Source organism: Chiloscyllium plagiosum, unplaced genomic scaffold (genome assembly GCF_037043375.1).
Source record: "Chiloscyllium plagiosum isolate Xiang-an unplaced genomic scaffold, Cpla_swu_hap1 HiC_scaffold_25, whole genome shotgun sequence".
NCBI classification, from domain to species: domain Eukaryota; kingdom Metazoa; phylum Chordata; class Chondrichthyes; order Orectolobiformes; family Hemiscylliidae; genus Chiloscyllium; species Chiloscyllium plagiosum.
The window spans coordinates 53,883,512-53,909,280 of NW_028270163.1; the positions used below are offsets into that span (position 1 = coordinate 53,883,512).

A 25,769-nucleotide genomic window follows, 5' to 3' on the forward strand; every position below is an offset into this window, starting at 1 on the left:
GTTATCTTACAATATTAATTTTATTATAGAAGTGAAATGTGGAATGCCACCAAAACTAGTAAATGGATTTATGGTATTTACACTCAAAAGAAGGTATAACTACAGAGACAATATTGATTACGGCTGTGTTGAAAATTACATTTTGGATGGATCGAAGACAATCACATGTGAGAAGACAGGAATCTGGACTGAAAAGCCTACGTGTCGAGGTAAGTTGAATTGGATTGACAAAAAACAGTTATGACCCCAATATCTTTGGATCACAAAGTTTATTGTACCTCCAGATAACACCAGAGTATTGTTGGCTAGAGTAAACACTTAATTTAAGCCTTTAGTTTGCTTACTTTATGTTACATTTCATTTATGATAAATATAATTTATGACTACAAATTGCTTCTAGTGTTGATAATGCAAATGATAAACATGTAACCACAAGCTTTTAAGATTTATATATGTAATATTAAAGATAGTTTCAGGTCTTAGTCTTGTAGTTTTTGTTATTGAATGATGTTTACTCCTAGATTAGCACACATAGCATCTCTTACTAGCTGAGCAGAAATATCATCTAACAAAATTCTCGAAAGATCAAAACTATTGCCTTTGGACTCTCCCACAAACTCTACTCCTTAGCCAAGGACCCTAACACTCACCTTGGTAAATGCCGAAGGCTAAAGCAGACCAATGCCATACTTGTCAAAGGGATAGATTTGCAACCATTTACTCAAGCTACAACTGAGTGCCTACATCTACTTTATAAATGGCAATAACATTTCCTGCTTGAGCTCACCTACTGGAGAAACCCTCACCAATGCATTTGCTATCGCCAGATTTTACAATTCTAACATTCTCCAGGACAGCTACTCACCTTTCACCATTCACAGACTTTAGCTTATTGAAATATCTGCTGTTCGTATTCTATTCAGTTGTGCTCACTGAACTGCATTTTAAAATATTCATCTTGTTTTCAAAATCCTCCATGGCCTCTCCTCCCTACCGCTGAGGCTTCCTTCAGCCCTGCAAACCTCAGAGATCCTTATTTTAATCATCCACCATTGCCAGCTGCCTTCAACTGCCTAAACCATAAGCTTGGGAATTCACGCCCTGGACTTAGTTTTTCTTTATTCCATTAAGACAGTCCTTAAAATCTACCTCCTTATGGAGGCTCAGAGTCATAATACATTTGGCAATTCTTTTGTGAAGCACTTTTCAGGTTTTTTACTATGTAAAACCTGCTATATAAAAGGAAGCTGTTGTTATTGTATATTCCAAATTGCAACATGGACCTGGATTTTATGGACCCTATGTCGGTATATTTGAAGATGGCTGGGGAGCACATGAAGTAAAGTGTGTGGTATTCCCACTACCTTTCAATTACCTCCAAACTATTTGCAACTTTACAATGGACAGGGGAAATATCAAAAAATCTATTAAAACAGGAATAATTGGAGACTTTAAGGGGCAAACTAGTGGCTACTTAAAGGCCTCATTCCACTTTTGCTATTTTACCCACATCAGGTCTTATAGCAGGGCAGTACACCAGGGCAAAATAACTGTGGCCTGGCCTCTAGAGGACTGGTTGTGACTTGGGTCAGGGATCATGTGCCTGGGCAAGAAGCAGCAGCCTGGGCCTATTGGTTCTGTCCTCACCTCTGGTCCACAGCAGGTGAAGGCAAAGGTCAGATGGTATCCCAATAACTCTCTTTGTGTGGGCTGCCGTCAGGTAAGAAGACCTCCTTTGGGTCCCTCACTCACTCACCCACCTATTCATTCATTCAGTCATCTCCCTTCCCGATGTCTCATCACCAGCCCTCTTCACTGACCTCACTGGGGTCTACCAGCCAGGCCTGTCCAAAACCCCGTAACTACCTTGACATTCAGACCCCATCACTTCATCTTCTCAAGAACTTCCTAAGGTCCCAGTGCAGGCCACCGCTCAAACCTGGCACGACTGGGACAACAGACTCTTAAAGGTGGGAGACTGAGTTTGAAGTAGAATTCTTATCCTGAAAAAAACCAAGGGAATCCCAGTGTAAAATGGCTGCAGAGCTGACTACTCTTGGATGGATATGCTAGGAACTGAATTTTCTGGTTGGGATTGGAGGGGCTGAAGTGGGCAGGGTTTGAGGAATGATGGTGGCTGGAGTGGAGAGGTTTGGGGGAGGGCACGTTGGAGTATGCAGCATCCCATAAAATCCAGCCATGAGTACAAACACAGCCTCATGTAAATCTCAACTTTTTAAGTGATAACAGTTTGAGATTTGGATTAATGCTTTAGTCAGGAGCCTGATTTACTGGCAGAATGGGTAAATTAGACTTTACTGACTTGATGGTCTTCTATGTTTATTTTCTCAGTGGTTCTATTTGGCTAATTAAATCTTTGTTAATGGGATACTTAAGGAGTTTGACAGTAACATATCTGAAAACAGAAATAATTAATAAGGTGTGCTTTTTCTTGTCCAGCTCCATGTATTCTACCTGTGAAGAGAGCTCGTATATTCTATAATGGAAGAAAGATCTGGATGAATGAACTCCCACACAGGAGAATATTACACACAGAAAGAGTGTCTTTTTACTGCAAAGACATGGAACGAAACTGTGGATTACCAGTTCTAACTCAGTGCATAGATAGCAAAATTGAAATTCCTGCATGCTTTCAAGGTGAGAATGATTCAAGGTATGAAAATTATTGAAAGTCTCTTATAAAAATCTGAAAGAACTGCAGATGCTGTAAATCAGAATCAAAAACAGAAGTTGCTGGAAAAGCTCAACAAGTCTGGCAGCATCTGTGAAGAGAAATCAGAGTTAATGTTTTGGGTCTGGTGACCCTTCCTCAGAACTGGTGGTAGCTAGGAAAATGTCAGTTGCTATGCAGAAAATAGGGTGGTGGGGTAACAGACGTTTCAGTTGTTAATGGAGATTGTTAGTGGCTAACAATAGATAGTATAATACAAGGCCTGGACTCTCCTATGTCCAAGTCTCCTACACCACACACCAGACCTCGTTATCACACAGACTTTTATTAACAGCTATTCAGCTATTGAAAATGTGGAAGCCTTGGAAAGGGTTCAGAGGAGATTTACAAGGTTGTTGCCTGGTATGGAGGGAAGGTTTTATGTCATTGGTATCAATGTAGACCATAACTTCTGGCTGTCTACCTTTGCCTTATGAGAATACTCTACAGCTGCTCAGTGACGTCTTTGACCCTGACATCAGGGAAACAACACGCTGGATTCACTTCACTGCCACAGAAATACCTATTTGCTTCCCTAGCTATTGAATCATCTGTCACTATGACTCTTTCTGCCTTTTTTCTAGCCCTCTACACTTAGCTACTTATTGCGCCACTGACTTAGCTTTAGCAGCATTCCTTCATTGAACTCTTATCAATTCAGAGCTGAATATTTGTTGCAAAGTGGCAAGCGTTCAAGAGGTTCCTGATTGTTTCTTTTTGATTGCCTCGTGATCACTCATTCTCTCTCTCCACGTATAATCTGAAGCTGTGGGAAGATGACATCAATTAACATGCAATTCACCTCATTCTCACCTTATGGGTGCACTGAAGTGATGTTTGCTGCTGCTCAAATTCTGAACTCAGAGCTACAGCTGTTTCAACTGCTGATATTTCCTACATAAATGGTTATCCAGGGCAAAGGAAAGGTCCTGGAGTTCCCACATTACACAGGACATGCATTCTTGAGGTTTAAAAATTTATAATATCAAATATGGCTGGAAGATTTAAAAAGGATCTGAGGGGTAACGTTTTCAAACAGAGGGTGGTGCATGTATGGAACAAACTGCTGGAGGTAGTGGTGGAGGCTGGTACAATTATAACATTAAGAAGGCACCTGGATGGGTATATGAATAGGAAGGGTTTAGAGAGATAAAGGCCAAATGCTGGCAAACGGGACTAGATCAGATTTGGATGTATGGTTGGCATGGATGGGTTGGACTATAGGGTAGAGCATAGAACATACAATATTACAAGCAGTGCAGGCCCTTCGGCCCTCGATGTTGCGCTGACCTGTGGAACCAATCTGAAACTCATCTAATCTACACTATTCCATTTCAATCCATGTTTATCCAATGACCATTTAAATGCCCTTCAAGTTGGCGAGTCTACTACTGTCGCAGGCAGTGAGTTCCACACCCCTACTACTCTCTGCGTAAAGAAACTACCTCTGACATCTGTCCTATATCTATCACCTCTCAATTTAAAGCTATGTCTCCTCATGCTAGCCATCACCATCCAAGGAAAAAGGCTCCCACAGTCTACCCTCTCGAACCCTCTGATTATTTTATATGTTTCTTTTAAATCACCTCTCAACCTTCTTCTCTTTAATGAACACAGCCTCAGGTCCTTCAGCATTTCTTCATAAAACCTTCCCTCCATACCAGGCAACAACCTAGTAAATCTCCTCTGAACCCTTTCCAAGGCTTTCACATTTTCCTACAATGCAGTGACCTGAATTGTATGCAGTACTCCAAGTGCGGCCGCACCGGAGTTTTTATACAGTTGCAGCATGATCTTCTGGCTCCGAAACTCAATCCCTCTACCAATAAAAGCTAACACACCGAATGCCTTCTTAATAACCCAATCAACCTGGGTGGCAATTTTCAGGTATCAATGTACATGGACCCCGAGATCTCTCTGCTCATCTACACGACCAGGAATCTTATCATTAGCCCAGTACTCTGCATTCCTATTGCTCTTTCCAAAGTGAATCACCTCACACTTTTCCACATTAAACTCCATTTGCCACCTTTCAACCCAGCTCTGCAGCTTATCTATGTCCCCCTGTAACCTGCAACATCCTTCGGCACTATCCACAACTCCACCGACTTTAGTTCCATTTGCAAATTTACTGACCCATGCTTCTACGCCCTCATCTAAATTCATTATGAAAATGACAAACAGCAGTGGCCACAAAACAGATCTTTGCGGCACACAACTCATAACTGTACTCCAGGATGAACATTTCCCATCAAACACCACCCTCTGTCTTCCTTCAGCTAGCCAATTTCTGATCCAAACTGCGAAATCACCCTCAATCCCGTGCCTCCATATTTTGTGCAAGAGCCTTCCATGAGGAACTTTATCAAACATCTTACTGAAATCCATATACAACACATCAACCGCTTTACCCCCATCCACCTGTTTGGTCACCAGCTCAAAAAACTCAATAAGGTTTGTGAGGCACGAACTACCTTTTTCAAAACCATGTTGACTATCCCTAATCAACTTACTCCTTTCCAGATGAGTATAAGTCCTATCTCTTATAATCTTTTCCAACACTTTATTCACAACCAAAGAAAAGCTCACGAGTCTATAATTACCAGGGTTGTCTCTATGCCCCTTCTTGAACAATGGGACAACATTTGCTATCCTCCAGTCTTCTGACACTATTCCAGTAGACAATGACGACATAAAGATCAAAGCCAAAGACTCTGCAATCTTCTCCCTGGCTTCCCAGAGAATCCTAGGATAAATCCCATCCAGCCCAGGGGATTTATCTATTTTCACTTTCCAGAATTGCTAGCACCTCCTCCTTATGCACCTCAATCCTGCCTAGTCTAGTAGCCTGTATCTCAGTATTCTCCTTGACAACATTGTCTTTTTCCAGTGTGAACACTGATGAAAGATGTTCATTTAGCACTTCCCCTTATCTCCTTGGACTCCATGCACAACTTCCCACTACCATCCTTGATTGGCCCTAATCTTACTGATATATCTATAAAATGCTTTAGGGTTTTCCTTGATCCTATTTGTCAATGACTTATCATGTCCCCTCCTGGCTCTTCTTAGTTCTCTCTTTAGGTCTTTGCTGGATAACCTGTAACTCTCAAGCACCTCATCTGTTTCATGCTGTATGATTTTTTGACTCTAAAGGAGAGGCGAAGAGCAACAGATCGAAACATGGATACAGCATGGACAGGAATGGTTGTTGTAGGTTCCGGAATTTAGATGTTTCAGTAAGAACAGAGAAGATGGTAAAAGAGGGGGAGGTGTGGCATTGTTAGTCAAGGACAGTATTATGGTGGCAGAAAGGATGTTTGAGGACTCATCTACTGAGGTAGCATAGGCTGTGGTTAGAAACAGAAAAGGAGAAGTCACCCCGTTGGGAGCTTTCTATAGGCCATCGAATAGTTCCAGAGATATAGCAGAAAGGATAACAAAGATGATTTTGGATAGGAGAGAAAGTAACAGGGCAGTTGTTATGGGGGACTTTAACTTTCAAATATTGACTGGGAATACTGTAGTTCGAGTACTTTAGTTGGGTCAGTTTATGTCCAATGTGTGCAGGAGAGTTTCCTGACACAGTATGAAGACAAGGCACCAAGGGGCGAGGCCACACTGGATTTGGTACTGGGTAAGAACCAGGCCAAGTGTTAGATTTGAAGGTAGGTGAGAACTTTGGTGATAGTGACCACAATTCAGTTATGTTTACTTTTGCGATAGAAAGGGATAGGTATATACCGCAGGGCAAAAGTTATAGCTCAGGGAAAGGCAATTATGCTGCGATTAGGCAAGATTTAGGATGCATAGAATGGCGAAGGAAACTGCAGGAGGTGGGCACAATTGAAATGTGGAGCTTCTTCATGGAACAGCTGTGGTGTGTCTTTGATAAGTACGTCCCTGTCAGGCAGGGAGAAAGTTGGGTGAGCAAGGGAGCTGTGGTTTACGAATGAAGTTGAATCTCTTGTAAAGAGGAAGAATGTAAGGATGAGATGCGAAGGCTCAGTTTGGGTGCTTGAAAGTTACAAGTTAGCCAAGAATGACATAAAGAGAGCGAAGAAGAGCCAGGAGGAAACATGAGAAGTCGTTGGTAGATAAGATCAAGGAAAACCCATAAAGCTTGTTAGAGGTATATCAGGAATAAAAGAATGACTTAAGGACAGTAGTGGGAAATTGTGCGTGGAGTCCGAGGAGATAGCAGAAGAACAAAAGAATATTTTTTGTCAGTATTCACACTGGAAAAAGACAATATTGTCAAGGAGAATACTGAGATATGGGCTACTAGACTAGATGGGATTGAGGTTCACAAGGAAGAGGTATTCGCAATTCTGCAAAGTGTGAAAATAGATGTCACCTGGGCTGGATGGGATCCATCCTAAGATTCTCTGAAAAGAAATGGAGGAGTTTGCAGAGCTTTTGGCTTTGATCTTTATGTTGTCATTGTCTACAGGAATAGTGTCAGAAGACTGGAGGATAGCAAATGTTGTCTCCTTGTTCAAGAAGGGGAGTAGAGACAACCCTGGTAATTTTAGACCAGTGAGCCTTACTTCGTTTTTAGGTGAAGTGTTGGAAAGGGTTAGAAGAGATAGGACTTATAATCATCTAGAAAGGAATAAGTTGATTAGGGATAGTCAACACGGTTTTGTGAAGGGTGGTCGTGCCTCACAAACCTTATTGAGTTCTTTGAGAAGGTGACCAAATAGGTGGATGAAGGTAAAGCAGTTGATGTGGTGCATATGGATTTCAGTAAGACATTTGATAAGGTTTCCCACGGGAGGATATTGCATAAAATACATGGGATTGAGGGTGATTTAGTGGTCTGCATCAGAAATTGGCGAGCTGAAACAAGTATGGTGGTTGATGGGAAATGTTCATCTGGAATTCAGTTACTAGTGGTATACCGCAAGGATCTGTTTTATGGCCACTGCTGTTTGTTATTTTTATAAATGACCTAGATGAAGGTGTAGAAGGATGGGTTAGTAAATTTGTGGAGGATACTAAGGTCAGTGGAGTTGTGGATAGTACTGAAGGATGTAGCAGGTTATGTAGCATCTATAACCTGCTACATCCTTCAGTACTATGCTACATCAGCATAGATAAGCTGCAGAGCTGGGCTGAAAGGTGGCAAATGGAGTTTAACATGCAAAAGTGTGAGGTGATTCACTTTGGAAGGAACAACAGGAATGCAGAATATTGAGCTAATGGTAAGATTCTTGGTAGTGTAGATGAGCAGAGAAATCTTGGTGTCCATGTACATCGATCCCTGAAAATTGCCACTCAGATTGATAGGGTTATTAAGAAGGCATACGGTGTGTTAGCTTTTATTGGTAGAGGGATTGAGTTTCAGAGGCAGGAGGTCATATTGCATCTGTACAAAACTCTGGTACAGCTGCTATTGGCTGCTATCAGATCACTGCATTATAGGAAGGATGTGGAAGCTTTGGAAAGGGTTCAGAGGAGATTTAATAGGATGTTGCCTGGTATAGAGGGAAGGTCTTATGAGGAAAGGCTGAGGGACTTGAGGCTGATTTTGTTAGTGAGAAGAAGGTTGAGAGGTGACTTAATGGAGACATAAGATAATCAGAGGGTTAGATAGGGTGGACAGTGAGAGCCTTTTTCCTCAGATAGTGATGGCTAGCACGAGGGGACATAGCTTTAAATTGGGGAGTGACAAATATAGAACAGATGTCAGAGGTAATTTCTTTACTCAGAGAGTCGTAAGGGTGTGGAACACCTGCCTGCAACAGTAGTAGACTTGCCAACTTTAAAGGCATTTAAATGGTCATTGGACAAACAATTGGATGAAAATGAAATAGTGTAGCTTGGATGGGCTTCAGATTGGTTTCATGTTCTATGTTCTATGGGAGGATGCCTTGGATGGATGTCTCTGGAAACTAAAGACGAAATTTCACTAACACAAACTCAATAACTTTGTGCATTTCTTTTTCAGAACCTTCAAGTTTCACTTACAACATAATGTTTCGATCGCTTCCATCAGAAATAAAACAGTGTGAGTGATGGAACAGCACAATCTATTCCAATCATCAAAGTATCATTTACAATGAAATATGAATAAAACTTTGTAAAGTGGTCACAAATCTTAATTAGTAACATTGTTACCTGTATTAAATAAACATGCATCTTTAGCACCAACCATTTTTGGAAAGGCTACTATTGATTTATTTTCAGACATCACCTAAGGTATCAAATGTAGTACAGTACTGCTAATAATCAACAGCTGATGCCAACATTCCTTTTACACTACATGTAATTTATTGCCAAAATCCTAATTACACCCCATTTACTTATTCCTAGGTAATGATATTAAATTGCTTTGGTTGACAAAATCAATAAAGTGCAAAATCTTTCTTAATTAAATACATATCATTGATTCATTTGAGTATTGAGATGGAATTGTATTGATTGGGTATGAGGATTAGTGCCCTTTTTTAACTTATCTATGTTTCTTTATCCTGGAATCAAAAGGAGAATTATTACAGTGCAGATATAGAAAAAGCAACAAAAAGCATAAAAAATTAACCAAAGTGAAAAAATGAACAAGCCATTTGCAGGCAGGAGACAGGAGCTTGATCTGAGGGAAATAATACGCAAAAAACATCGTCAGTTGGAAGAACATGAGCTCTGGGTTTCAGAAATTGAGCACCAGTTGGCATAACTATGTTGTCACTGAAAAACTGAGCTGCATCTTAAGAACGTGCAGGTTGCGATGGAATGAGTGATTGCCACACAGACAAAGGAATACCAGGCCAGTTATGCAGGATTATCCCAACCATAATTTTTCTCTCTAAATAGTATTCAGTTCTAACTACAGGTGAGGAATTCTTCAGGAAAGAACAGCAAGAACCTGAGACAAGACCACAAATATAGGTAGCCCAGCTGTACAGGGAGAGGAGAAAGATTGTGAATCCAAGAATGATAGGAAATTTGATTATTCGGCTATTCTGCAGTCATAAATGATTTGTTATTTCCCTGGTGCTTGTGTCCAGAGCAACATTGAGTGGCTGCAGGTCATTCTAAAGAGGATAGTGAATAGCCAGATGTTGTTGTCAATATTAGGTTAAAAAAGGGATTAAGTCTGTTGGCGATATAGTACTGGACAAATTCTATAAAAGAGACCACAACTAGAATGAAAAACATAGAATAACTTGCAGGGAAATTACACAAGTGCTACACTTCTAGATTGCTGATAATGGAGAATTAGCATCATTAAGCATGTGTATGATTTCTATTATTTATGTAAGAAACAAACTTAATAAAATTTAGACGAGACCAACAAATCTGGAAACAAGACAATTTATTACGAACTTGCAAGTAAGGGCTTCAATTGCATAAGCAAATGAGCAAATTAGACTCAGGTTAGTTTACAATTATATCTTTGAGCTGAGTGAGGTCATTGCTCTGGACTCCTAGTTACCCAATCTCTCTTACTAGGCTATACCACTGCCCAGCTGCACCCCGCCCTTATTACTTCCCCCTTCCCCAAGCTGGCTACCTTCCTCTCTGTAAATGCTGACACAAAGATTATTTTGTCGAATAGTACATCAAGATATGATTTAACATCTTGTTTCAATTTTCCTGGTACATTCCATTCTCTCTACCTTTCATCAATTTTGTATCATTCTTGTATAGCCCAGGCATTTCGGTTATCTCAGCTAGTTTGCTGAAAACATGATTTTTTAAAAGAAATTATTTGCTTTAATAATTATACACCAAAGTTAGTATCTAATTAACCACAATTATACACTAAAAGTGGAGGTACACTTCCCTAAGTACCTGCAGAGTTATTCGTTCTCTTCTCTATATCTGCAAAAACAACACTTTTCCCCATTTCTAACAACTCCCCCATTTATTTTCTTTTCCCATTTGTTGTTTTTGCAATTTTTATTTTCTGCCCTCTTTTCACCCTAAGGTGTAGAGGTTCACAATCTTGCCATTTCTGCTCTCCTATGTCTGTCTTTTTTTTCAATCTCTAGGAATAATCTATTACTCTCTCTTTCTTGTACGCTTACTTTTGTCATGACCATCATTGATTGTTGTCCTCCTAAGAACATTATCAACTTACTCATTATCCACTTTAACACATTAAATCCTATTATTAAACCTACTATTATCAGTAATGCATAAATGCCTAAATTAGCTAACCATTTTCCCCAACCGGTCAGTCCCCATTTCTCATCTTTTTGAAGTTTATCCTCAATTTCTTTTATATTCTTTATCTTTTTCTTTACTATTTCTGCCTTATCTTCCACTAGGCAAGAGGCGTCTGGGTTGAAGGTGCAGCATTCCTTACCAATCAGCGCGCAGGTTCCCCCTTTTTTTCGGCCAAGAGATAGTCTAGAGCCATTCAATTCTGTAAGGCTGTTAGTCTTGTGGCAATCATTTCGGTGGCTATGGCCGATATTTGGGACTGAGTTTCTCCCATTACGTCTGCGGTATTATTAATTAATTTCTCAAGGGCAGCCGCCAGTTTATGTATCTCTTGCAGCGCTGTAGTTTGGAATAGTGTCCACAACAGACGGTCAGAGACCTCTCGGGCCTTACGTCTTATTCCCCCTTCCTTCCTCAGGTTGTGTTCATGTTTTTCTAATCAGAGGTGAGAGACTATATAAGCGAGGTAACAGCAGCCACTCCAGTCTTTCTGGCTTTGAGGCAGTGATTTATCAACATCTAAATATGCATTTATTCCTATACATTTGGTCACTCGAACGTATTTTTCCAGGGAATAAATGGATAGGCCTTCCGGCCGCATATCCAATATGTTTCGTTCAATATTCGGGGAATGGTCGTGGCAGTGGGTTGGCTGGTGTAGACACAAGATGATTTTCCTAATTGGAAGAGTGCGGCGTCATTCTGATTACAAAAACAGGTGGTATTCATTGCTCATTTCAGTGGGGAAATTATAAGGCCACCGATAATTCCTTGGGGTTTTTCGGGGCTCGTCTAGGGAACCATCCCGCAAAGTTATATTTACCCCGGTCAGATTTCCATTTTGTATCATTTGAGCCTGAGTCAAATTGTTGTACATCGTACACTTCCTTTTTGGTGAGCAGTATTACCAAGGTGGGGATCCCAGGTTCGCCATGGTGTGGGACCTCTGCACAGACCCAACAGTTGGTAAGTCCCTCTTGTTCAGCATAATTTTGGCATAGTGTAGTAAAGTGATTTTTCCTGTCTCCTTGAATAGTTAGTACTACTAATGTTACAATACTATACTAGTACCCGCCCATCTCCAACCCCTGTCTACCGTCCTGCCAATCTGTCTTAATCTTTTAGGCGCCAGGGAGAGGCGAGTCCACACAGCCCTTACAATCAATAACAATATGTATATATATATATATATATATATATATATCAGCAAATGTTAAAAGAGTCTTTTGTCTCAGTTCATTCTTTCTTTCTCAGCTTAACTTTCAGAGGGTTGTCTGTAGGATGAGCGTGCCACTCCGCCAATGGGGCGTTCACAGGACCTTAAATGCGAGTGTGATGACTCCACCCTTTCTCAGCGGTCCAAATACCTGTTTCACTAGTTAGGAGGGTTAGGAATGGTCCCTCCTAGCTCGGGTGCAGTTTGGTATCTTTCCAGGTCTTGATCAGGACCCAATCACCCGGTTGTATTCGATGTAGTGCAAACTCGAGTGGCGGTGTCTGTACCAACAGGCCTTTATTCCTAAGAATAGACAAAGAAGAGCCAAGCGCCACAATATAGTTCTTTAAAAACTTATCATTGAACTCTGACCAGCTGTTAGGCAGTCTTTCAGCCTCGATAACGCTTCCCTCTATCCCGTCTACTACAGTATATTCATTGTGCTTTTTATCCTCAATCATCCGGGAGGACCCGTCGATAAACAACTGAGCTCTCGCATGCAATGGTACATCTCTTAAGTTCATTCGCACTTGAGTCTGATATTCAGTAATATCAAGGCAGTCATGTTCTGGATTGCCATCCCCTCTCTCCGCCACAAAAATGCAGCTGGATTCAAGCAACTGTCTGTGACTAACACAAGGTCATCCTGTTCTATTAAGATTGTCTCATATTTCAAGATCCTAGAGTCTGTGAGCCATTGTCCTGCATTCTGATTTAAGAATTATTTGTCTTTTACTCCAAAAACCTTGAGATCTTTGTTAGTTAATTTAACACCGCTAGGTCTAAAGCTTAGGGATGATTGTGCTGCTCCCGTTTCCACTAAAAACACTGTTTCCTCTCCTTCAGGTCCCACCTTTAGATTTATCAAGGTTTCCCGGTGGGTCTCAGGAAGAAGGAACCCCTGACTCCCCTATTCTTCATCAAAAGTCATCAACGAAACTGCCTGTCTCACTTCAAAGGCTTTCACAAAATTCTGAGATCTAGGTGCCATCTCTTTAATACCCAAAATGACCATTTCTCGAAAGTCCCACATTTTTCCTCTATCGTGTTCATCCATACCCTTCCAACGTGGGTCCACATTGGGGAATTTGTTTTTGGCTGGTATCACTCCCTCACCCACCGGATGTCTCTTTTCCATTCCCTCAGAGCAGCTCTTCTAATCATGCCCCTTTCTTCTCCTGACTGTACCTGATGTGGGGTGCTGACTACTAAGGCTCCCCTAAAAGTAAGTTTCTGACTCTCCTCTACCAATAAGGCTGTTGCTACCATTGCCTGCACATACTCTGGCCAGTAATGTTGCTTTCCATTCTTTAATTAACAATGAATTGATGCAGTCATTAACCATGAATCAATATGACAGGTCACTGAGAATGTATGAAGGAATCCTGCCAATTAATATTGATTCAGGCTAACACAATTGAATTATTATAAATATTAATTATATATATTATATAATTCAGGATGGAAACACAACAAGTGATTAAAACATTTTAAAAGCTATAATCGCGCAGTTCTGTTTGTTTACCAGTCACTTGTGACTTCTCATTCTGTTTCTGTAATTGTTTTGCTCGAGCACATTCATTTTTAAGAACCTCAACAGATTCCATAGCACCTTTTGCAGTTAATTCAATCCCCAATTTGGTGGCAATATCTCGTCATGAATGCAAAACTGATTCTTCGTGCCTCTCATCACAAAAGTGTTGCCATAATCCAATTAACATTTTTTTTCGTTCCCATTCCCTTGGGCTTAAAACTTAAAGATGACCTTGCTGCCCCCGTATCGACTAGGAAAACTACGTCCTCTTTGTAAGGTCCCACCTTTAAATTTATCAAGGGCTCCTGGTTGGTCCCCGGGGACAGGTACTCCTGACACCCCTATGTTTCATCAAGATTCATAAACAGCACTGCCTTTACTTCCTTTTTCGGATCTGGACACTCTCTCTTAAAGTGACCTGTCTTTCTACAGTAATAACATCCCGCCTGTGGGGATTTCCACTTTGATCCTTGTTCCTGTCTACCAGACCCCTTAACATCTCCTCCCCAATCCCTTCTCCTCCCTTTATTTTTAACATACTGCCTGCCACCATTCCGGTTTCCTTCTCCTTTCCTTGTCCTTTTCTTTATTGTCCTCATCAACCGTGGCTTATCATTATTTTTGCCTTCTGTTTCTGCTTCTCATGTTACGTTGCCAGATCAATTGCTGAGCCGATTTAACCAACTGAACAGCTTTAGGGCAACCTCATGGCCATTCCTCATCACCCAATGTTTTGTTTAGACTTTGATTTTTTTAAAGAAATATTGCAATATTTCTTGTTCCCTGTAATCTCAAATATAATTTATCAATTTATGCTTGTCTCACTATAAAGCCTGTTCCTAAATATACATTTAGAAATCTTACTTGTATATAAAATGCATACAGTTCCCAACTTTGAAATCCACTATAATTACCCGGTTTTAGTCCCTTGATCCAAAATTAGTTTTCTTAAGTAGTCCTGACCAGTCATTACTCAATTACAATGCTATAGGTCATTTAAAAAAAACTTTTAATGCATGAATAATGGCCGAATCCAAGGTCACCGATTTTAAGCATTGGATTTTCTTTTTTTTTGGACTTATTACAATCTAACGTTGAACTGAGACTTCAACTGTCCTCCACAAATCGCTTTTATGTAAGGATAAAAGAGATTAGTTAGAAACTAATAGTAAGGTAGTCATGACCTGTAAAAAGAGCAGGAGTTAACATTTTATTTCATAATCTTGCAAAATCGTTAACCTTAAAAAAAATCATGTTAAAATTTCCATAATAGAAATCAGATTCAAAACAGTCCCGGATCTCAAGCTTCAGGGAACATTCAATCACCAACAAACAAATGTGCATTCAGACTGAATCACAAAGGGTTAAACTTTCTACGAGCTGTACAGCTCTTTCCTTTCTCTCTCTCTCACACAGACACCATCTCTCACAGACACTTTCAGCTTCCTACAACGACTCCTCTAGGTTTTGAATATTTTTCTGGATGTCTGACTATAAATTAGTTACGAAGTGTACCCTCAGTAGCCATTCAGCTACTAGCCCTTCTGACACGAAGCATAATCTGATTCCTCCTGACTGTAAGGCTGTTTTCCATTGACATTTTATCATTTTTTTATCCTTTCCTCGCATCCGAGGATTATACTTCCAATCTCTTAACATTTTTCCTACATGTCTCCTTCGACACTTAAACCTACTATTCTTATTTCCAATTTTAATACTCGGACATTTCTTTATGTAATTTAATTAACCTCACTGAGGTCCGGTGTCACCTTCTTCCACACCCACTTCAGGGTCCTGACCTTCGTGTGGGGGATTTCCCCTCTTAACAACCGGTTTAAGGCTGGGTGATCGAATCAGGTAGACACCTTACTCATTAGATTAATCCAACCAATTAAAGACCTTATTTTAAAAGTATGGAACCGACCACCAAGGCAATACTTAAAGGTCAATTTTCATATCTTGGTCTGTGCACAAGAGTTACCTGGTTGTATCAGCGTGCCCCATCCCGCGTTAATACCTGACAGCGAAAACAGTTGACAATCTAGGTCGCCCGAAAATTACCTGTACCCGGGTCTTATGTACACATGAGTTACCCGACTGAAACCACCACGTCTCAGCGCACCTCGTACCGCGGTGAAACAGCAAATACCGCTGCCAATGCCAGTTGCCCGAAAATTACCTTCACCCGGGTCTTAAGTCCATAAGAGTTACCCGACCAAACCCGCCACGTCTCAGCGCACCTTGTCCCGTGGCAAAGACTGGCAACGAATACCGCTGCCAATCTAGATCGTTTGTGTACATAAGAGTTACCCGACTGAAACCACCACGTCTCAGTGCGCCTCGTACTGTGGCAAAACCTGGCAGCAAATACCGCTGCCAATCCCGGTCGCCCAAAATTTACCTTTACCCAGGTCTTAAGTCCATAAGAGTTACCCGACCAAACCCGCTGCATTTCAGTGCACCTCGTCCTGTGGCAAAGACTGACAACAAAAAAAAAACCCCGCTGTCTACCCCGGTCGCCCAGATAATACTTATAAGACCTTCTCTTACCCGGGTCTTGTGCACAAGAGTTACCCGACCTTGTCCCGTCTTGTTTCCAGGGTCTCCCAGCCCGGATCTCGCTCACCCAAGCCGCCGCGGCAAGGAGGGAAACTAGAGACCGTCGAAATCGGCAAGGTGCATCTTCTCTGTTTTTTCCAAAAATGCCGAGCGACTGGAGCTTGGGATCCCAGGACGAGCACCCAAATCTGTAAGAAACAAACTTAATAAAATTTAGACGAGACCAACAAATGTGGAAACAAGACAATTTATTACGAACTTGCAAGTAAGGGCTTCAATTGCATAAGCAAATGAGCAAATTAGACTCAGGTTAGTTTACAATTATATCTTTGAGCTGAGTGAGGTCATCTCTCCAGACTACTAATTACCCAATTTCTCTTACTAGGTTATACCACTGCCCAGCTGCGCCCCACCTTGATTACTCCACCCTTCCCCAAGCTGGCAACCTTCCTCTCTGTAAATGCTGACACAAAGATTATTTTGTCGAATAGTACATCAAGATATGATTTAACATCTTGTTTCAATTTTCCTGGTACATTCCATTCTCTGTACATTTCATCATTGTATAGCCCAGGCATTTTGGTTATCTCAGCTATTTTGCTGAAAACATGACTTTTAAAAAGAAGTTATTTGCTTTAATAATTATACACCAAAGTTAGTATCTAATTAACCACAATTATACACTAAAAGTGGAGATACACTTCCCTATGTACCTGCAGAGTTAATAGTTCTCTTGCTGTACCCCTCTTCTGTATGCTTTTTCTATATCTGCAAAAACAACACTTTTCCCCATTTCTAACATTTATCTGTTCTCACAGATGTTGGATTATCATCACAGTATCTCTAGGATTATACAAACCTAATAGCTAGGAACAGGGTTAGGGCAGTTGGCCTGATATGTTTGCTCCTGCATTTAATAAGATCATGGTTGATCTAATTGTTCTGATCTGATCAAGTCTTTTTTCCTGCCTACCTCTGTAAACTTTCAACCATTGAGGAGAATCTATCCTCTTACAAGGATGCCTTCCTTGAAGAAGCTCTCTTTCTCCCATTCCTGAAGAAGGGTTAATGCCCGAAACGTCGATTCTCCTGTTCCCTAGATGCTGCCTGACTGCTGCGCTTTTCCAGCAACACATTTCCATCTTCGAGAATCTATCCACATCTACCTTAAAAAGTCAAGGTCTCTGCTGACCCTAATTCCAAATTCTGCCCCGAGAGGAAATCTGCTTCCAAGTTCACCTGGACAAAATCCACTTAATACTCATTATTAAAATCACCTCAACTCCAGCAGGTGCAAGTCTAACCTGTTCAATCTTTGGGGGCTTTTGTGGCATAAGTTTAGTGTATGCTACCTCTAGGCTGGGACACCTGAGTTCACTTTCTACTTGCTCTAGAGATATGTAATAACATCTCTATCAACATGTAATAAACAGGTTGATTAGCAAATATGTAATCTGCCAAATCTTTCCTCGTCAGACAACTCAGTAATTCCAGGAACCAAAAGGGAAAATGCTGGAAAATCTCAGCAGGTCTGGCAGCATCTGTAAGGAGAGAAAAGAGCTGACGTTTCGGGTCTAGCTGAGTCGAAACGTCAGCTCTTTTCTCTCCTTACAGATGCTGCCAGACGTGCTGAGATTTTCCAGCATTTTCTCTTTTGGTTTCAGATTCCAGCATCCGCAGTAATTTGCTTTTATTCAGTCATTCCAGGGATTAGTCCAGTAAACCTTCCACAGGTGACCCCAATGGAAAAGAAAACGCACCTCGAGTAACAGCAGCCAAGATAATAGGATGATTGCTACTGCTGTAGATATTAACCTGTTCAGATAATTTTTTTTGCACACGTGCAACTGAATCCGATTCTCCTGGCTCAGAGAAAGGATCACTACCATTGCGCCACAAGAGCCTTTTCAGAGATTTTTTTCCTCTGTCCGGGCTAGATATTTTCCTAATAAACATACTCAGATATCTTACGATACATCTCTGGGTGAAGTGGGACTTGAACCCGTGTGTCCTGGCCGAGAGCTGCTGTTTCAGTCTGATTAATGGCGATATCCAACGTGAAGGCCCGCTCCTCCCTGAGTCACCCGTCTCCATGGCGACGGCCGAACACCCAACGGCGGAAGTACGTCATAAGGCGACCGACATCCGGCAGGCGGGTGGCAGTTTTGAACGTTAGAGCTGTTCTCGCGCCGTGAGCGGGAGCGGCTGGGGGCATCGTCCTCTTCAGCGGGACCTGTGGCCTGTCACCCATCGTTGAGCTTCCTGCTCCCTCCAGCACACTGTCAATGACCCCTTGCGTTTTAAACAGACCGCGCACTTTTGTTTGGCCTTTAGACAACGTGCAGGCCATCTCTCCAGGTCAGTGGTTTCTTGGAATGGCGAGAGTTTTATTCCTTCAGAGCCAACACTGGATCTCTGTATCCAGTTGATGATGGGCACCTACAGGTCCGGTGGGTGATGACCAAATTATGTTATTATTAGACCGTCAGATTTATGTTATCACCTGGTTAGTAACGTTTTCAAAGTAGACAAAGTTAAAAATCACAACACCAAGTTATAGTCCAACAGGTTTAATTGGAAGCACACTAGCTTTCGGAGCGACGCTCCTTCATCAGGTGATTGTGGAGGGCTCGATCGTAACACAGAATTTATAGCAAAAATTTGCAGTGTGATGTAACAGAAATTATACATTGAAGAATTGATTGTCTGTTAAGCCTTTCATCTGTTCGAATACAGTGATAGTTTCACTTCTTTCATGTGTAAATCACAAAACCTTTTTTTTAAAAAGTTGCATTCTTGGGTTAGCTGTGAACAATGGTGATAGCGAGACAATATGTTGAAGGTGTTAGCCCCCTGTGTTCTCTGTCTATAACCTGATGTTTAGATTGATTCCAATCTAAAAAGTGAGAAGAGTTTTACATAAATTCATGCAGTTTTTGAGCTCAGACTTCTACATGAATGTATGTGGCTTTTGAGCAAAGTGCAATGTAACTCTGAAAGTACCAAAAAAATTCACCACACAAAATATGTGCGCATGTGGGTGTGTCGCTGGGTGTGTCGCTGGGTGCAGAGTGTCTTAAGTCTGTGAGGGGGTGCATGTGTGGGTGTCTGTGTGCACATCTGTGTGTCTGTGTCCGTGTGTATGTGAGAGTGTGTGTATAGGAATATCTGTGTTTGTGTGTAGTGCAATGGTGATCACCTGTAATGTGACATGAACCCAAGGTTCCGGTTGAGGCCCTCCCTATGGGTACCGAACTTAGCTATCAGCCTCTGCTATAGCTAAGTTCGGTACCCATAGGGAGGGCCTCAACCAGGACCTTGGGTTCATGTCACATTACAGGTGATCACCATTGCACTACACACACTGTCTCACATACACACAGACACGCATACAGACACCCACACACACCCTTATAGACACACAGACTCCCATACATGCACCCCCTCACAGACTTAAGACACTCTGCACTCACTACACACACTTTCTCACACTCAACCCCCACTCCAGACAGAGACACACATATTTTGTGTGGTGAATCTTTTTGGTACTTGCAGAGTAATATTGCACTTTGCTCAAAAACCAAGTTCGGTACCCATAGGGAGGGCCTCAACCGAAACCTTGGGTTCATGTCACATTACAGGTGATCACCATTGCACTACACACAAACACAGATATTCCTACACACACACACACTCACATACACACAGACACAGACACACACTCCCACACATGCACCCCCTCACAGACTTATGATACTCTGCAATCTCACACACAGACACCGACACAAACACAGACAAAGACCCACATGCGCACATATTTTGTGTGGTGAATTTTTTTGGTACTTTCAGAGTTACATTGCACTTTGCTCAAAAGCCACATACATTCATGTAGAAGTCTGAGCTCAAAAACTGCATGAATTTATGTAAAACTCTTATCTCACTTTTTAGATTGGAATCAATCTAAACATCAGGTTATAGACAGAGAACACAGGGGGCTAACACCTTCAACATATTGTCTAGCTATCACCATTGTTCACAGCTAACCCAAGAATGCAACTTTTTTAAAAAAAAAGGTTTTGTGATTTACACATGAAAGAAGTGAAACTATCACTGTATTCTAACAGATGAAAGGCTTAACAGACAATCAATTTTTAAAGTATAATTTCTGTTACATCACACTACAAATTTTTGCTATAAATTCTGTGTTACGATCGAGCCCTCCACAATCACCTAATGAAGGAGCGTCGCTCCGAAAGCTAGTATGCTTCCAATTAAACCTGTTGGACTATAACTTGGTGTTGTGATTTTTAACTTTGTACACCCCAGTCCAACACCGGCATCTCTGAATCATAGACAAAGTGAGGTAGTGTTTAAGTCCTTACTGAGAGACCCAAACCACAAGATTCCGCAACTTTGAACCTAAAAACCAAAATCTTTGCAGAGTTAGAACTCATCCTAGTGCATTCTATAATGTGTGTGCATCTTATATTCTAGCAAGTAGAATTAACCATAGGTAAATATGAGTTAATGACTAGCTTTAGTTGAACATCACTCATGGTACATACAATAGCATAGAGGTCAAAACAGATCCCACAAACTTGTAGACAACAGCCACCCACCTCCATGTTAGTGATACTGGGCCATTGAATCTCATTAAAACTTTTCAAGGGATTACAACACACTTTTGAAGACTGAACTTTGGAGCTCCATCAAATAAAAAGGCAACCGTAGACTGCCTCATGGTCTCATGAATTCTGGAAATTGCCCTTAGACTTGCTCATAGGTACTTCACTAATACAGTACTGCCCCTGTGTTTTTCCTGACCTCTTAATCTTGCTCAGCTTCAGCAAGTAAATTCTACTTGTAGGCTTTTTGATCTCCACTTTTAAGATTTTCTTTCTGTTCATTCATGGCATTTAGATATTATTGGCTGGGCCAGTCCCACTTGACCTTAAGAATGTGGTGGTAGGATGCCTTCTTAAACTGCTGTTGTCCATTTGTTATAGGTTGACCCTTAATGTAATTGATATTAATAAAAGTATTAATTGCTTCTTACAAATCCTTTACCGCTTCCTAGGCTTGCCTGAGCCCTAACTCTGACACTTAACAGCATCTATTGTCTCCTAAGACTTCCCCTGAGTCCTAACTGCACAGAGCTATTCACCTGCTCCTGGGACTTCATCCTGACATTGGACAAATCTAGTGGCCTCTCAGCAGAACTCTGCATTGATCTTTCTTTCACTCTCCCTCTCTCACTGCATCAAAACGACTGTTACTCTTCAACTGCTGTTCTGTGACACTTGCAACTTTTGGAACAGTAATAACCCTTTAGAATTCTGTGTTCTGGATATTACAATTTTCAGAGCTATTTGATGGATAAGTAATGAATTTCTTTGCACTCCTATATATTGGGTGATAATTGACTCCATTCAAATAGATGGAATAACCATTTTAAGATAACCAACCCAACATAGTTGTGACTATGTCAGCAGAACGCCAGGCACTCATTTAGAAAAGCAAATCTTTTATGGAGAGATTGAGTCTGGGGTGTGCTTTCATTGCGGTCATTGGAAGCACCAGGTTTTTCTTGGGACCTTTGATATTTGCCCCAAGTCCTGGGAGAAGCTTGCTCAGGATTACAGCTCCTGAAAATGCTGCAGACTCCCTCAAATGCAAATGCTTGCCAGAAGCAGAGTATAAACAAAAGGAGAAAAGTTCTTGAACTCATGCAACTTGTCCAAAACTCAATTGACTGCAGTGTTCTGTCCTATTTGCATCAGCGTCTTCTAGGAACAGATTGACCTTAGCACACCGGAATCTTACCAATCCTGTTGTCATCTTCACCTGAAAGGACAAACACGAGGACTATAACTACAACAACTGTTAACTGTCTTGACTCTAGCTGCTGTTTTCTTAAACATTTGATTTGGGGCAATGCTGGGCTAATTTGAATTGTAGACTGTTGATGGTTTGAGAGGATGAGTGGTCATATTGCAGTGTTTGAGGTGTCTCCACAAACTTCATTACTGAGCTCATTGGGGTTTCACAAAAATATTCTTGATTGTGTTTGTTATTACCTAAATATTTACACAAGTTCCTGATTTTATCCTGCATTGGCTTGTTTCTGCCATTCTATTAGATCATAGATATTTGTACCACAACTTCATTTACATGTTTTTGCTCCATAATGCCTAAATATGTCCTAAAATCAAACCCTGGGGGTCCTCATTCAGGTTATTCAAAAATTATTTTCCTTCAACAAATTAATACTTGGCTAATGTGAAAGCTGTCAGGAAAAATATCTCAAAATCTGGAATAGCAAGAAAACAACAAAAAATCTCTGTATGCTCCAGCCATTGACGAGACAGTTTCAGTTCAGATTTAAATCTCAAATATTTGTGGGAGACAAATGCAGACTATACTAAAATATGTCGGGAAGAAGATTGCAAGTCAAAAAGGCGGTGCTGAGTCTGAGGGTTGGGACTGAGAAAAGGTGGGGGGAGGGGAAATGAGAAAGATGGAGAAATCTGCATTCATCCCTTGTGGTTGGAGGGTTCCTAGGTGGAAGATGAGGCGCTCTTCCTCCAGGTGTCGTGTTGCCATGGTCTGGCGATGGAGGAGGCCAAGGACCTTCATGTCCTTGGCGGAGTGGGAGTTAAAGTGTTGAGCCATGGGGTGGTTGGGTTGGTTGGTGCGTGTGTCCCAGAGGTGTTCTCTGAAACGTTCCGCAAGTAGGTGGCCTGTCTCCCCAATATATAGGAGGCCACATTGGGTAAAGCGGATGCAGTAAATGATGTGTGTGGAGGTGCAGGTGAATTTGTGACGGATATGGAAGGATCCCTTGGGCCTTGGAGGGAAGTGAGGGGGGAGGTGTGGACGTAAGTTTTGCATTTTTTGCGGTTGCAGGGGAAGGTGCTGGGAGTGGAGGTTGGGTTGGTGGAGGGTGTGGATCTGACGAGGGAGTCGCGGAGATAGTGCTCTTTCCGGATCGCTGATAGGGGTGGGGAGGGAATAATATCCTTGGTGGTGGGGTCTGTTTGGAGGTGGCGGAAATGACTATCCTCCCCCCCCCCCCCCCCCCCCCCCACCTTTTCTCAGTCCCAACCCTCAGACTCAGCACCGCCTTCTTGACCTGCAATCTTCTTCCCGACCTCTCTGCCCCCCACCCCCCTCTCTGGCCTATCACCCTCACCTTAACCTCCTTCCACCTATCGTATTCCCAATTCCCCTCCCCCAAGTCCCTCCTCCCTACCTTTTATCTTAGCCTGCTTGGCACATCCTCCTCATTCCTGAAGAAGGGCTTATGCCCAAAACATCGATTCTCCTACTCCTTTGATGCTGCCTGACCTGCTGCGCTTTTCCAGCAACACATTTTTAAGCTTAGACAAAAAAAAGTTAATTTTTACTTTAAATAATGACTTTTTGGAGTGTTGTCGGATGAGAGGTGAACTTCTCGAGTCATAGAGATGTACAGCATGGAAACAGAGCCTTCGGTCTGACCCGTCCATGCCGACCAGATATCCCAACCCAATCTAGTCCCACCTGCCAGCACCTGGCCCATATCCCTCCAAACCCTTCCTATTCATATACAGATCCAAATGCCTCTTAAATGTTGCAATTGTACCAGCCTCCACCACTTCCTCTGGCAGCTCATTCCATACACGTACCACCCTCTGCATGAAAAAGTTGTCCCTTAGGTCTCTTTTATATCTTTCCCCTCTCACCTTAAACCTATGTCCTCTAGTTCTGGATTCCCTCACCCCAGGGAAAAAACTTTGTCTATTTATCCTATCCATGCCCCTCATGATTTTATAAACCTCTATAAGGTCACCCCTCAGCTTCTGCGCTCCAGGGAAAACAGCCCCAGCCTCTCCCTGTAGCTCAAATCCTCCAACCCTGGCAACATCCTTGTAAATCTTTTCTGAACCCCTTCAAGTTCCACAACATCTTTCCGATAGGAAGGAAACCAGAATTGCACGCAATATTCCAACAGTGGCTTAACCAATGTCCTGTACAACCGCAACATGACCTCCCAACTCCTGTACTCAATACTCTGACCAATAAAGGAAAGCATACCAAATGCTTTCTTCACTATCCTATCTACCTGCGACTCCACTTTCAAGGAGCTATGAACCTGCACTCCAAAGTCCCTTTGTTCAGCAACACTCCCAAGGACCTTACCATTAAGTGTATAAGTCCTGCTAAGATTTGCTTTCCCAAAATGCAGCACCTTGCCTTTATCTGAATTAAGCTCCATCTGCCACTTCTCAGCCCATTGGCCCATCTGGTCCAGATCCTGATGTAATCTGAGGTAACCTTCTTCACTGTCCACTACACCTCCAATTTTGGTGTCATCTGTAAACTTACTAACTGTACCTCTTATGCTCGCATCTAAATCATTTATGTCAATGATAAAAAGTAGAGGGTAACTGTTCAAAATGTTTGATATTTATATCCCAAAACATTGGATCGTTTCATTGGTTTTAATATTGTCAAAATACTAAATTCAAACATGATTGGAGTTTGGTATCTTGGGGCATAATTTAAACTGATCGGCCGAATTGATATTTGTTTTTTTTAATCGAGACCACACAGCTATTAGCTGTTTCAAGCAAATGTTTTATTGTTATCTTGTTCCAGACTTTTTGTGCTAGCAAGAAATTTCAGCTCCCTTAGAGGTACTCTACACCCACAACTTCATAACACCCTTCCCCTTAAGAAAAATGAACCATCATAATGAAAAGATGGCTTCATTTTTTTTTGTATTCTTTGAACACATTCCCTTTCACCCAAATTCACCTTAACTTCTTTCCATGTATATTAGATTATATTACTTACAGTGTGGAAACAGGCCCCTCGGCCCAACAAGTCCACACTGACCCGCCGAAGTGCATTCCATCCAGACCCATTCCTCTACATTTACCTCTTCACCTCATGCTACGGGCAATTTAGCACGGCCAATTCACCTAACCTGTACATTTTTTGGACTGTGGGAGGAAACTGGACCACCCAGAGAAAACCCACGCAGACACAGGGAGAATGTGCAAACTCCATAGAGTCAGTCGCCTGAGGCGGGAATTGAACCCGGGGTCTCTGGCACTGTGAGGCAGCAGTGCTAACCACTGTGTTACCGTGCCGCCCACAACATATAACATTAGATAAATACAAATCTCATCCAAAAGTTATCAGTTAAATCCATGATAACACATCTGCGATTACATTTATATGACCTGCGACATATATGATTTTAAAAATGAAAAATCTGTAACATAAGACTCCAAAGAAATAGTTTCAAATTCTTGTCTTTAAAGCATTATAAGAATGTACGAGGATTGTGATCCGTGTACACAACTGTCTCCGATACATTGTTTGTGACATACACATTAAAATGTTGTAAGGCTAGTACCAAACTCAATAGTTCTTTTTTGAGCGTGGAGTATTTCCTCTGATGGATGTTGAGTTTCTTCGAAAAGTAACCAACTGGTAGTTCAAGCCCATCCTCATCTTCCTGAAGCAGTACACCTCCAACTCCTATTTCACTAGCATCGTTGACAGTT

General features: G+C 41.6%; 3 protein-coding genes across 5 annotated transcripts in view; 2 read left to right on the top strand and 1 right to left on the bottom strand.

The window, feature by feature from the left end:
- LOC122562283 (beta-2-glycoprotein 1-like) overlaps positions 1-8,887 on the top strand; it is a 50,623-nt gene extending 41,736 nt beyond the window's left edge. The window contains exons 6-8 of the mRNA XM_043715085.2: positions 30-209; positions 2,461-2,658; positions 8,685-8,887. Coding sequence (XP_043571020.2) covers positions 30-209; positions 2,461-2,658; positions 8,685-8,752 — 446 coding nt within the window. The 3' untranslated portion in view covers positions 8,753-8,887. The remainder of the gene's footprint in view (positions 1-29; positions 210-2,460; positions 2,659-8,684) is intronic.
- A 987-nt stretch (positions 8,888-9,874) lies between these two features.
- Positions 9,875-18,280, bottom strand: LOC122562284 (uncharacterized). Of its 3 annotated transcripts, none has more exons than XR_015761439.1 (3): positions 18,184-18,280; positions 16,204-16,400; positions 9,875-12,422 (listed from the first exon to the last, which is right to left on the bottom strand). XR_015761439.1 is itself a non-coding variant. In XM_088000741.1 (3 exons), the coding sequence occupies exons 1-3, from the start codon at positions 18,099-18,101 to the stop codon at positions 12,346-12,348; spliced, it is 348 nt and encodes a 115-aa protein (XP_087856867.1). In that variant the 5' UTR covers positions 18,102-18,166; the 3' UTR covers positions 9,875-12,345. The 3 variants fall into 3 exon arrangements, 1 of the variants encoding a protein (XP_087856867.1); XR_015761440.1 differs by lacking the exon at positions 18,184-18,280 and adding an exon at positions 17,973-18,143; XM_088000741.1 differs by lacking the exon at positions 18,184-18,280 and adding an exon at positions 18,028-18,166.
- Positions 18,281-18,382: 102 nt separating this feature from the next.
- The window catches only part of cep112 (centrosomal protein 112), a 557,597-nt gene continuing 550,210 nt past the window's right edge, over positions 18,383-25,769 (top strand). Inside the window, exon 1 of the mRNA XM_088000744.1 lies at positions 18,383-18,570. The gene's annotated coding sequence lies outside the window, so the exon portion shown is untranslated. The remainder of the gene's footprint in view (positions 18,571-25,769) is intronic.

Excerpts from the sequence above, each read along its gene's own strand:
- LOC122562284 (XM_088000741.1), bottom strand. The coding sequence starts at position 18,101 with ATGGTAGTGATCCTTTCTCTGAGCCAGGAGAATCGGATTCAGTTGCAC. Across the intron at positions 16,401-18,027 it reads AAAAAAAATTATCTGAACAG|ATTTGGGTGCTCGTCCTGGG; the intron begins GTTAATATCTAC and ends TGTTTCTTACAG. Across the intron at positions 12,423-16,203 it reads CTCTTGTGCACAAGACCCGG|GAATAAAGGCCTGTTGGTAC; the intron begins GTAAGAGAAGGT and ends GTCTATTCTTAG.